The sequence below is a fragment of the Crinia signifera genome, chromosome 8, assembly GCF_055691185.1.
Source record: "Crinia signifera chromosome 8, ASM5569118v1, whole genome shotgun sequence".
NCBI lineage: Eukaryota > Metazoa > Chordata > Amphibia > Anura > Myobatrachidae > Crinia > Crinia signifera.
Window position 1 is genome coordinate 11,239,069 of NC_139224.1, and position 14,252 is coordinate 11,253,320.

General features: G+C 51.1%; 1 protein-coding gene across 2 annotated transcripts in view; it reads left to right on the forward strand.

Annotated features, from left to right (window-relative positions):
• SUMF1 (sulfatase modifying factor 1) overlaps positions 1–14,252 on the forward strand; it is an 18,720-nt gene continuing 4,468 nt past the window's right edge. The window contains exons 1-6 of one of the 2 annotated variants that reach the window (XM_083155751.1): positions 6–289; positions 3,343–3,516; positions 4,509–4,583; positions 6,971–7,053; positions 7,818–7,940; positions 9,784–9,898. In XM_083155751.1, coding sequence (XP_083011877.1) covers positions 47–289; positions 3,343–3,516; positions 4,509–4,583; positions 6,971–7,053; positions 7,818–7,940; positions 9,784–9,898 — 813 coding nt within the window. In that variant the 5' untranslated portion in view covers positions 6–46. Of the gene's footprint in view, positions 290–3,342; positions 3,517–4,508; positions 4,584–6,970; positions 7,054–7,817; positions 7,941–9,783; positions 9,899–14,252 lie in introns of both variants that reach the window. The other variant, XM_083155752.1, reaches the window with a different exon arrangement.

The following is a 14,252-nucleotide window of genomic DNA, read 5'->3' on the forward strand; positions in this document are numbered from 1 at the left end:
AGGTATTCCGTGTAACGTTCCACTCTGGGTCACCTGACTCGGTCACATGACCCGCTCCCAGACAGACATGGCTGCGCCCTGTGAGCCGGATCTTCCCGGCGCTCTCCGCCGCTGGTGCCTGACGTTGCTGCTGCTCGGACCGGGACTGGCGGGCGCAGACTGCGGCTGTAACTCCGCGCAGCGGGCCAGTGGCGCTCACTCCCACCACCAGGGGGCGGCCTACAGATACTCCCGGGAGGCAAACGAGTCACCCCCGCTCGAGGAGCCAGTGGCCGGGCAAAGGGAGAATGTAAGGAGAGGGGCGGGGCAGATAACGATGAGGCTGGGGGGCAGATAATGATGATGGGTCTGGGGGTCAGATAACGATGAGGGTCAGATAATGATGATGCGGCTGGGGTTCAGATAATTATGAGGCTGGAGACAGACAAGTTGTCTGTATAGCATATATGACACAAAGAAGGGGACAATTTGTTAGGGTGAGCGCAGGAGATAGGGATGGGACATAGGGATGCCAGGCCTTGAGAATCTCCTATATATTTGGCTACATCTGTCACTTAAAGTGGGTGTCTGTGTCTATAACGCTCTGTTCCTGGACTTTTCTCTTAATGTGTGATTGCCTTCATCTGTGCTGAACACCTTTCTGAGAAATTAACCTGTTTAAAACAGGTGATGGCAATCATACATTAAGGGGAAGTCTAGAAACAGAGCATTGTGTCCCTCCTGGAGAGGGTCTTGTTGGGAGGTATGTGACAGAGAACCAGCCCAGTGAGCCCACAGACAGTGCCAGACACCCACTGCCTTCCCATGTTGCCCAGCACTGCTACTCCACAGCCACCAGGTGAGCGCCCCCCTCCCGCGATTTGCGGCAAAACCTCCCCCCCCCGCGCCCCCCCCTCCCGCGATTCGCGGCAAAAACACCCGCTCCCCCGCGACCCCCCCTACCGCGATTCGCAGCAAAAACACCCCTGCGACCCCCCCTCCCGCGATTCGCTGCAAAAAGAACCCCCCCACGACCCCTCCCGCAATTCGCGGCATAACCACCACTCCGCGACCCCCCCCTCCCGCGAATCGCGGCAAACCCTCCCCCGTGACCCCCCCCGATTCGCGGAAAAAACACCCCCCCGCAACCTCCCTCCCACGATTCGCGGCAAAAAGAACCCCCCCGCCACCCCCCCTTGCACGATTGACGGCACCCCCCCTGCGACCCCCCTCCCGCGATTCGCGGCACCCCCCCCCCCCGCAATTCGCAGCAGCCCCAGGATTAAATGGCACATGCAAAACACTGACATGGCTATGGTCGACAATGAAAAAGGTTGACATTAGTTTTTGAAGATTTATTTTTAATTTTTTTAATTTTTTCATATTCATTGTCATGTGTTGACATGGACACCAATGAAGTGGCACACTTATGTCAACATTTACATGTGTTGACCTTTCTGTGTTGATTTTTTCTTGTGGCGATTCGCGTCACACCCCCCCCGCAACCCCCCCTCCCGCGATTCGCGGCACCCCCCGTGAACCCCCACCTCCCGCAATTCGCGGCAACCCCCCACCGGAACCCCTGTGAACCCCGCCCTCCCGCGATTCGCGGCACCCACCCTCGCGACCCCCCCTCCCGCAATCGCGGCACCCCCCCGTGATTCGCGGCAGCTCCAGAATTAAATTGCACATGGAAAACACTGACATGGCTATGGTCGACAATGAAAAAGGTTGACATGAGTTTTTGAAGTTTTTTTTGTAATTTTTTGAATATTTTCATATTCATTCTCATGTGTCGACATGGACACCAATGAAGTGCCACACTTATGTCAACATTTACATGTGTTGACCTTTCTGTGTTGATTTTTTTCTTGTGGCGATTTGCGTCACACCCCCCCCCACAACCCCCACTCCCGCGATTCACGGCACACACACACACACCTCCCCCGCGATTCTCGGCACCCCACCCCGTGACCCTCCCGTGATTCACGGCACACCCCCGCGACCCCCCCTCCCATGATTCGCCGCAACCCCCGCCCCGTAACCCCCCCTCCCGCGATTCGCGGCACCCACCCCTGCGACCCCCCCTCCCGCAATTCGCGGCACCCCCCGCGATTCGCGGCAGCTCCAGAATTAAATTGCACATGGAAAACACTGACATGGCTATGTTCGACAATGAAAAAGGTTGACATGAGTTTTTGAAGTTTTTTTTTCCATTTTTTGAATGTTTTCATATTCATTCTCATGTGTCGACATGGACACCAATGAAGTGCCACACTTATGTCAACATTTACATGTGTTGACCTTTCTGTGTTGATTTTTTCTTGTGGCGATTCGCGTCACACCCTCCCACCCCCCCCCCGCAACCCCCACTCCCGCGATTCACGGCACACACACACCCCCCCGCGATTCTCGGCACCCCACCCCGTGACCCCCCCTCCCGTGATTCACGGCACACCCCTGCGACCCCCCCTACCATGATTCGCCGCAACCCCCGCCCCCGTAACCCCCCTCCCGCGATTTGCGGCAACCCACCCCGCGACCCCCCTCCCGCGATTCTCTGCAATCCCTCCCCTCCCGCGATTCGCAGCATCCACCCCCCCACAACCCCCCCTCCTGCAATTCGCGGCACCCCCCGCAACCCCCCCTCCCGCGATTCGCGGACACCTAAGTTGCAATACAGGGCATCTTTCATACAATTCTAACCATATTTCTCATATACAAACGTTCACAAATTAAGGGGGCGCAGCCCCTTACGACGGTGTGAAGAGCGCCCGTAGGGCGCGATGAATCACCTAGTATATGTATCTTTCTGTATGCCTGGTGGGTTCTAGTGATGTACCTGTGTACAGTCTCCATGGAGACAGCCATACACCTTTCCCAACTAAGGGAAAATAAGCTGGACCATCAAGAGATCAGTCAGGCTCTGATCCATTATCCTCTTTCACACTGTTGCTTAGACCCGGGCTATTGCTGATGGTGTGAAGGGTCCCAGGAAAAAAAAATCCAGGCACAGTTCCTCAGGAATCCAACATGGTTAGCTTGCGGGTTGGACATGGGAAGGTCCCAGGTTAAGGGGCAGTGTGATCAGGTAACCTGGATCAACCAACCCGATTGCAGTTTACAGTATGAGAAGATCTGGATTTCCTGGGGCAGGGAGATGATTTCATCTCCAAGTGCCTTCAGAATAGTGTAAATGGCCCGGATCTTTGTGTCAAAGCCATGATGTAAAAGAGGTCTGTCCCAAATCCCAGGTTGAACCTGGATTTTGGAGTGACAGAACTATAGGTGATACAGTATATATTTTTTGTATATGTGTTATTTATTCACATTATTTTTAATGTATCTTCAATTCTTCCATAGATGGTCCTGCTCCCCTCAGGGGTATTTACGATGGGAACAGATGACCCGGGCATCCCTGTGGACGGGGAGAGCCCTGCTCGCAGAATTCACATTGATTCCCTCTATATGGATAAATATGAAGTCAGTAACTCGGACTTTGAAAAGTTTGTCACAGCAACCGGTCATGTGACAGAGGTGAGACCATAACTTGTGTGGTGCTGAAATGATTGAATGGTAAGCCCCTCCCACCCATTATCTCATGGGACTAATCATCTGCATGCATCTGGACCCCACTTATTTGTTAGGAACGGAGCAGTTGCAATTCAGTTGCACAGAACATTGATCGTAACTTTTGCACAGTCACTGTCAGACTTGAGGGTCTAATTACTAAGCTTTGGATGGAGATAAAGTATCAGCCAATCATCTCCTAACTGCCACGTTACAGGAGGTGCCTGCAAAATGACAGTTAGGGGCTGATTGCTTGACCGTTTACTTATGCTGCATATATAGTATATTCTCAGTAAATGCCCATTATTCTTTAATCTTATAATCTGTCGGCATTTGTGAGCTAATGAGGTCCTCTAATGTATTCCTTAGTAATTGGCATAACTGCTCCCGTCTCTCTTCCGCCCTGAATACTGCCATAACTAAGATACATGAATTATTGCTGCATATCTTGAACTAGTGTTTATCTAGCGCAGGGCTGGGCAACACCGGCCCTCCAGATGTTGATGAACTACACATCCCAGCATGCCTTGCATCAGTTTCAGCATGGCCACACAGCAAAACTAATGCAAAGCATCCTGGGATGTGTAGTTCATTAACATCTGGAGGGCCGGTGTTGCCCAGCCCTGATAGCGGCTGGCACCTGTCACAACCCATGCAGTTCCTCTTTCCTGCCTGCAGTGTCACTATTTGCTCTGGTGCTTCTAGAACACTCTAAGTATCACAGCGATGAGATACAGAGCAGAGAGTGCTGGTATCACCAGAGCAGAGAGCGACACCCCAGGCAGGAAAGCGGTACTGCACAGGTTGTGGACAGGTGCAGGGTGCTCATAGTTAATTCTTATTTTTTTTATTAGAAATTGCTAGTTGATGGTCACTCTAGCATTATTTAGAGGTTGTTTCCCTCACACTTACGGCCGCCACTAGTTCTCTGGTGATGCTGTCACGTTCTTTGTTCCTAGGCAGAGAAATTTGGAGACTCGTTCGTGTTCGAAGGTCTGATAAGTGAAGAGGTGAAAAGTTCTATTGATCAGGCAGTAAGTGATACATTCACCTGAATGGCCTCTGATTGGTTCTTTGTTACACAGTGACATCATCGGGGGAATTACAGTCATACGTTACATTTTGTTATAACATAAAGTACAGAATCCAAGAGGCACCAGAAAAAGTTGCTAGAGTGACAGATCTGATCTAGAACGCGATTATAACCTCTATAGTCTTCTGTGTTTTAGTACAGGTCTATTTTTTGCTTGTTTATTATCGTTTATTTATATGGCGCCACAAGGGTTCTGCAGCGCCTGACAATACATAGATGAGCAAAGAACAAAACAAGAAAGATTGTGATTTACAGTACAAATGCAAATTAGGACAAGTATATGGTAAATAAAAGACGGGATACGGTCATTTGGTCTACAGCATGATGGTCGACAGTCATTAGGTCGACACCATTAGGTCAACATGGGTCTAGGTCGACATAGGAAAAGGTCGACATGGTTCTAGGTCGAAAGGTCGTTAGTTCGACAGGTCATAAGTTCGACAATGTCTAGGTCGACATGGGGTTTTTCACTGTTTTTTGAGCCGACATGTGCCGACAGGTGGTATTTCATGCCCTACCATCCACTGGGGCATGGTGGGAGAATAAATTAGTGTGCCGATTGATGCGTGGGGATGCGGTGCACTTGAAACTGTGTCCATGTCGACTGTGTTGACATTCAGGAAAAAACGACCTTTCGACCTAGAACCATGTAAACCTTTTCCCATGTCGACCATCATGCTGTAGACTAAATTATCCCAACCCTAAAAGACAGTTGCAACAGTGGACACTGACGCAATTATAACAATGGCAGAGGTATATTCTAAGAAAAGCACATGAGGAGAGAGGGCCCTGCTCGTTCGAGCTTACATTCTTATATAATAGGAGATACATATTTCACCCTTAACAATTATGTTTTAGAGCTTAGGGTCTATGTACTAATCCTTGGAGAGATACAGTATCAGCCAATCATCTCCTAACTGCCATGTTACAGGCTGTGTTTGAAAAATGACAGTTGTCTGCTACTGTATCTCTCTCCATAGACTCCATAGTCCCTTACCACTGGAGGATTGTTACATCTGGTCTTACCCGGTAGCAGGGCTGTCTAAGCAGATATCCATGTCCTAGATACAGCATATTTTAGGAACCCTACTAATACCAAATCAGTCTCTTTAAAAGCTAGTACCACTTCCATGGGACAGATATGAGGCATTGGCCGACCAGATGGAGATAGCTATGTATGGTCTGGTTGATAGAATATGCATTTTATTTGCAAGTGTTGGCAGATGGGATCCCAATAGCTCCAATAATAGAACAGCCAAATATCTGGAAGACGCCTCCTGGGGACTGCTGGCAGTGCATGTTCCATGCTTATCTGACCACCGGTAAGAACTACATGTACACGCACACACTTAGGGCAGGCATGTCCAACGTTGGCCCTCCAGATGTTGGGAAACTACACATCCCAGCATGCTTTGCAATAGTTTTAGCATTCTCTAATAGCAAAACTGTGGCAAAGCATGCTGGGATGTGTAGTTTCACAACATCTGTATGGCCAACGTTGGACATGCCTGCACTAGGGTTCGTTTATGACAGGAGACAACTACCAGTATGTATATCTGGAGTGTGGGAGGAGTAACCAGAGGGCACCCACGCAAGAACGGGGAGAATATACAAACGCCACACAGATGGGGCATTGGTGGGAACCATACCCATGCTGCAGTATTGTCAACTCCAATCCCAGCTGTGGAACTACAAGTCCCAGCGCAGCCAGCTGCAGCAGCATAGGCTGCCTTACTGCAGGGAAATGTATAGAATATTTTCCTCTCCATCCTAGATCCCGTCTGCTGTGTCCGAGCTCCGCTCAGAGTCTTGCCGAGCTGCGAGGGTCCTCATGGGACCCTCGCATCTCTCAGCTAATTATCATTTGTGCTAATTAGATGAAGAGCAATTATAATCCTAGTTTTCAACTGGGACATAGAAAATTCTGCTCCTATTTTTTTTAACCCTCTTCTTGCCGATGACATCAGCAATTCGGTGTAACAACGAGGGGGTCAAAGTGTCCCCCGAAAAATATTGATTCTAGTAACAGATTGCATATGCAGGGTTAAACCTCAGGACTGTAACTTCTGCTGACACGCGGTATGTCGGCGTGCTTACGATGTGCATGTGTGGGGCATTACTGTACCATAAGACGGAGAGAGCGGCTCATCCCGTTATTTCTGTTTCTTGAAGTGGACAGTTCTTGCTGGAGGCAGTTTCCTGCTCCACATCCAGATGAGGAGGCTGTGTGCCTGTGACGCGCGTCCCCTTCATGCCTGAGAGGAGCGGAGGAAGGCAGATGTGCCACGACGCCGCTGCCTTGTGCTAATCTTGTCCTCTTGTCCCCAGGTCGCTGCTGCTCCCTGGTGGCTCCCAGTTAAAGGCGCAGACTGGAGGCACCCAGAAGGACCGGACTCCAGTATAACGGACAGGTACCCAATAAACAGTCTAATCCCATGTGGGAATCTCCGTGCCTCTGATAAGGAAGAGTTTTCTGGTGATAGGTCGACAGAGCCTAGATACATAGTCAATGGGTCGACATGGGTTTTTCACATGTTTTTGGTGTCTGTGTCGACATGAACCCCCAATTAGTATAACTCTTCGCTCGCCATGCTTCGTCACAGTTTAGTGCGAACCCTCAACAAAAAGAGTGCCTGCCTCATCCTCTTCCAAGAGAGGGAGAATGTCGACAGTCAAAAGGTCGACATGGTCATTGGGTCAACAATCAACGCATAGACAATAATTTAGTTCGACATGGTTAAAATGTCAACATTTATATGTCAACATCAAAATATCAACATAAGATTTTGATGTTATTTTAGCCTAAACTTAACCCTAACGAAAATAATTAAATAACCCCCCCCATATAACATTTTGGTGTTGACCAGCAACAAATGTGCTTTATGGCAGACAAATAAAATGTTTATTTTATGGGGGTATGACAGGCAATTGGCGATACCGACAAGAGATGGGTATTTGGGTGTACACCTCTGTAATAAGATGCAAGAACAATTATCCACTGATCCCACCATAAACATGTCTGCCCCCTCTTATGTAGTGCTTCCAGCGATGCTGCGGTGTATGAGGAACCGCTGGTGTGCAGGAATATGTCAGCTTGTGCTGAATAATCAGTAGTGAGGCGCGCTGACTCCACGGCTGTCTCTGGGTGATAACGTCTCTCTTCTGCCCATCATAGAATGGATCACCCGGTTCTGCACGTCTCCTGGAACGATGCCTCCGCATTCTGCAGCTGGGCCGGGAAGCGCCTCCCAACCGAGGCTGAGTGGGAGTACGCCTGTCGAGGGGGTTTGGAGAACAGGTGCGTAATGGCGTTACGGCCAAGAAGCCACGTACAGTGGATGTAATGAATGACGTGACTGATATGTGTGATGATAGCAGAACGTGGCTGTGGCGCACTGCGTGTATCCCTGGGACAGCAGAACGTGGCTGTGGCGCACTGCGTGTAGCCCTGGGACAGCAGAACGTGGCTGTGGCGCACTGCGTGTAGCCCTGGGACAGCAGAACGTGGCTGTGGCGCACTGCGTGTAGCCCTGGGACAGCAGAACGTGGCTGTAGCGCACTGCGTGTATCCCTGGGACAGCAGAACGTGGCTGTAGCGCACTGCGTGTATCCCTGGGACAGCAGAACGTGGCTGTAGCGCACTGCGTGTATCCCTGGGACAGCAGAACGTGGCTGTAGCGCACTGCGTGTATCCCTGGGACAGCAGAACGTGGCTGTAGCGCACTGCGTGTTTACTTTTTTTTTTTTTTGCCATTTTACACAATTTTTCTCCAATATAGCAGAAAATTACCAATTTTAGCAGCCAGATTCCTCTTTGTTGACAAAAGACCCGTATTAGGGTGCAGAACCAGCAGATGTGTTGCAGCAGGGCCCTCCTACCTCCAAGTCTGTCTGTTGTTACCCGTTTTGTTTTATCACTGTCTACTATTGTAAAGCGCAACGGAATCTGCTGAGCTATATAAGACGCTGTAACGGAATCTGCTGCGCTATATAAGACACTGTAACGGAATCTGCTGCGCTATATAAGACACTAAAGGAATCTGCTGCGCTATATAAGACACTGTAACGGAATCTGCTGCGCTATATAAGACGCTGTAACAGAATCTGCTGCGCTATATAAGACGCTGTAACGAAATCTGCTGCGCTATATAAGACGCTGTAACGGAATCTGCTGCGCTATATAAGACGCTGTAACGGAATCTGCTGCGCTATATAAGACGCTGTAACGGAATCTGCTGCGCTATATAAGACGCTGTAACGGAATCTGCTGCGCTATATAAGACGCTGTAACGGAATCTGCTGCGCTATATAAGATGCTGTAACGGAATCTGCTGCGCTATATAAGACGCTGTAACGGAATCTGCTGCGCTATATAAGACGCTGTAACGGAATCTGCTGCGCTATATAAGACGCTGTAACGGAATCTGCTGCGCTATATAAGACGCTGTAACGGAATCTGCTGCGCTATATAAGACGCTGAAACGGAATTTGCTGCGCTATATAAGACGCTGTAACGGAATCTGCTGCGCTATATAAGACGCTGTAGCGGAATCTGCTGCGCTATATAAGACGCTGTAACGGAATCTGCTGCGCTATATAAGACGCTGTAACGGAATCTGCTGCGCTATATAAGACGCTGTAACGGAATCTGCTGCGCTATATAAGACACTGTAACGGAATCTGCTGCGCTATATAAGACGCTGTAACGGAATCTGCTGCGCTATATGAGACACTAACGGAATCTGCTGCGCTATATAAGACACTAACGGAATCTGCTGCGCTATATAAGACACTGTAACGGAATCTGCTGCGCTATATAAGACACTGTAACGGAATCTGCTGCGCTATATAAGACACTAACGGAATCTGCTGCGCTATATAAGACGCTGTAAATAAATAATAAATAAATGTGTTCAATGTGACATAGTGGGAGTCTACAATGGCAGAGGGTGTGGTCTAGTTAGAAGGGTGTGGCTAAAATGAGTGTATAACCTGCGCGGTTGGCAGCATGGAATTAAGATTCACCAATTTACAGAAGTGTTCTTGTATCTTTGTCTGCTTATCGCTCCTTGTTTATTTGTGTCCTCTTAAGCTGCATTCCCCCAATCATTACCCCTTACGCTGTCTGTTCCCACATACAGGCTCTTTCCATGGGGTAACATACTGGAGCCAAAAGGAGAACATCTCGCTAATATCTGGCAGGGAGATTTCCCCAACACAAACACTGGAGAGGACGGCTACGTGCAGACAGGGCCGGTGAGTATGTTACCCCTGTGTACTACCTTGTCGCAGAGTATTTCTGATCGCTGGGCCTCTGAGTTGTTACATCGGGCCGGGAACCAGATCAGACACAATATTGGTGTCAGACGCAGAGTATTTCTGATCGCTGGGCCTCTGAGTTGTTACATCGGGCTGGGCACCAGATCAGACACAATATTGGTCTCAGACGCAGCTGGGAACTTGTTCTTTCTGACTGCACATCGGTCCAGAGTGTGAGCACAAGCTGTCACCGGGAACCAAGGTCTCAGGAATGTCCTGATACTGTATCTGGGGTTGAGGGAACTCCAGGGGAGGGCGTGTAGCGGTATTACAGCGTGTATAGACACTCACAGTAGATGTCTCAGCCCTTGCACATGCAGACACACGGGTGTGCACCAGGGGAGGGCGTGTAGCGGTATTACAGCGTGTATAGACACTCACAGTAGATGTCTCAGCCCTTGCACATGCAGACACACGGGTGTGCACCAGGGGAGGGCGTATAGCGGTATTACAGCGTGTATAGACACTCACAGTAGATGTCTCAGCCCTTGCACATGCAGACACACGGGTGAGCACCAGGGGAGGGCGTGTAGCGGTATTACCGCGTGTATAGACACTCACAGTACGTGTCTCAGCCCTTGCACATGCAGACACACGGGTGTGCACCAGGGGAGGGCGTGTAGCGGTATTACATCGTGTATAGACACTAACAGTACATGTCTCAGCCCTTGCACATGCAGACACACGGGTGTGCACCAGGGAGGGCGTGTAGCGGTATTACAGCCGGTATCTCACAGTACGTGTCTCAGCCCTTGCACATGCAGACACACGGGTGTGCACCAGGGGAGGGCATGTAGCGGTATTACAGAGTGTATAGACACTCAAAGTACATGTCTCAGCCCTTGCACATGCAGACACACGGGTGTGCACCAGGGGAGGGCGTGTAGTGGTATTACAGCCAGTATAGACACTCACAGTATGTGTCTCAGCCCTTGCACATGCAGACACACGGGTGTGCACCAGGGGAGGGCATGTAGCGGTATTATAGGCTGTATAGACACTCAAAGTACATGTCTCAGCCCTTGCACATGCAGACACACGGGTGTGCACCAGGGGAGGGGGTGTAGCGGTATTACAGCCAGTATAGACACTCACAGTACGTGTCTCAGCCCTTGCACATGCAGACACACGGGTGTGCACCAGGGGAGGGCGTATAGCGGTATCACAGCGTGTATAGACACTAACAGTACAGGTCTCAGCCCTTGCACATGCAGACACACGGGTGTGCACCAGGGGAGGGCGTGTAGTGGTATTACAGCGTGTATAGACACTCACAGTATGTGTCTCAGCCCTTGCACATGCAGACACACGAGTGTGCACCAGGGGAGGGCGTGTAGCGGTATTACAGAGTGTATAGACACTCACAGTACATGTCTCAGCCCTTGCACATGCAGACACACGGGTGTGCACCAGGGGAGGGCGTGTAGCGGTATTACAGAGTGTATAGACACTCACAGTACATGTCTCAGCCCTTGCACATGCAGACACACGGGTGTGCACCAGGGGAGGGCGTGTAGCGGTATTACAGCGTGTATAGACACTCACAGTACGTGTCTCAGCCCTTGCACATGCAGACACACGGGTGTGCACCAGGGGAGGGCGTGTAGCGGTATTACAGCGTGTATACACTCACAGTACATGTCTCAGCCCTTGCACATGCAGACACACGGGTGTGCACCAGGGGAGGGCGTGTAGCGGTATTACAGCGTGTATAGACACTCACAGTACATGTCTCAGCCCTTGCACATGCAGACACACGGGTGTGCACCAGGGGAGGGCGTGTAGCGGTATTACAGCCTGTATAGACACTCACAGTACATGTCTCAGCCCTTGCACATGCAGACACACGGGTCTGCACCAGGGGAGGGTGTGTAGCGGTATTACAGCGTGTATAGACACTCACAGTACGTGTCTCAGCCCTGCACATGCAGACACACGGGTGTGCACCAGGGGAGGGCGTGTAGCGGTATTACAGTGTGTATATACACTCACAGTACGTGTCTCAGCCCTGCACATGCAGACACATGGGTGTGCACAAGGGGAGGGCGTGTAACGGTATTACAGCCTGTATAGACACTCACAGTACGTGTCTCAGCCCTTGCACATGCAGACACATGGGTGTGCACCAGGGGAGGGCGTGTAGCGGTATTACAGCCTGTATAGACACTCACAGTACGTGTCTCAGCCCTTGCACATGCAGACACACGGGTGTGCACCAGGGGAGGGCGTGTAGCGGTATTACAGCCTGTATAGACACTCACAGTACATGTCTCAGCCCTTGCACATGCAGACACACGGGTGTGCACCAGGGGAGGGCGTGTAGCGATATTACAGCGTGTATATACACTCACAGTACATGTCTCAGCCCTTGCACATGCAGACACACGGGTGTGCACCAGGGGAGGGCGTGTAGCGATATTACAGCGTGTATAGACACTCACAGTACGTGTCTTAGCCCTTGCACATGCAGACACACGGGTGTGCACCAGGGGAGGGCGTGTAGTGGTATTACAGCGTGTATAGACACTCACAGTACGTGTCTCAGCCCTTGCACATGCAGACACACGGGTGTGCACCAGGGGAGGGCGTGTAGCGGTATTACAGGCTGTATAGACACTCACAGTACGTGTCTCAGCCCTTGCACATGCAGACACACGGGTGTGCACCAGGGGAGGGCGTGTAGCGGTATTACAGCGTGTATAGACACTCACAGTACGTGTCTCAGCCCTTGCACATGCAGACACACGGGTGTGCACCAGGGGAGGGCGTGTAGCGGTATTACAGCGTGTATAGACACTCACAGTACGTGTCTCAGCCCTTGCACATGCAGACACACGGGTGTGCACCAGGGGAGGGCGTGTAGCGGTATTACAGCGTGTATAGACACTCACAGTACGTGTCTCAGCCCTTGCACATGCAGACACACGGGCGTGCACCAGGGGAGGGCGTGTAGCGGTATTACAGCGTGTATAGACACTCACAGTACGTGTCTCAGCCCTTGCACATGCAGACACACGGGCGTGCACCAGGGGAGGGCGTGTAGCGGTATTACAGCGTGTATAGACACCCACAGTACGTGTCTCAGCCCTTGCACATGCAGACACACGGGTGTGCACCAGGGGAGGGCGTGTAGCGGTATTACAGCGTGTATAGACACTCACAGTACGTGTCTCAGCCCTTGCACATGCAGACACACGGGTGTGCACCAGGGGAGGGCGTGTAGCGGTATTACAGTCTGTATAGACACTCACAGTACGTGTCTCAGCCCTTGCACATGCAGACACACGGGTGTGCACCAGGGGAGGGCTTGTAGCGGTATTACAGCGTGTATAGACACTCACAGTACATGTCTTAGCCCTTGCACATGCAGACACGGGTGTACACCAGGGAAGGGCGTGTAGCGGTATTACAGGCTGTATAGACACTCACAGTACGTGTCTCAGCCCTTGCACATGCAGACACACGGGTGTGCACCAGGGGAGAGCGTGTAGCGGTATTACAGCGTGTATAGACACTCACAGTACGTGTCTCAGCCCTTGCACATGCAGACACACGGGTGTGCACCAGGGGAGGGCGTGTAGCGGTATGACAGCGTGTATAGACACTCACAGTACATGTCTCAGCCCTTGCACATGCAGACACACGGGTGTGCACCAGGGAGGGCGTGTAGCGGTATTACAGCCTGTATAGACACTCACAGTACATGTCTCAGCCCTTGCACATGCAGACACACGGGTGTGCACCAGGGGAGGGTGTGTAGCGGTATTACAGCGTGTATAGACACTCACAGTACATGTCTCAGCCCTTGCACATGCAGACACACGGGTGTGCACCAGGGAAGGGCGTGTATAGACACTCACAGTACATGTCTCAGCCCTTGCACATGCAGACACACGGGTGTGCACCAGGGGAGGGCGTGTAGCGGTATTACAGGCTGTATAGACACTCACAGTACATGTCTCAGCCCTTGCAGATGCAGACACACGGGTGTGCACCAGGGGAGGGCGTGTAGCGGTATTACAGCGTGTATAGACACTCACAGTACGTGTCTCAGCCCTTGCACATGCAGACACACGGGTGTGCACCAGGGGAGGGCGTGTAGCGGTATTACAGCGTGTATAGACACTCACAGTACATGTCTCAGCCCTTGCACATGCAGACACACGGGTGTGCACCAGGGGAGGGCGTGTAGCGGTATTACAGGCTGTATAGACACTCACAGTACATGTCTCAGCCCTTGCAGTTGCAGACACACGGGTGTGCACCAGGGGAGGGCGTGTAGCGGTATTAC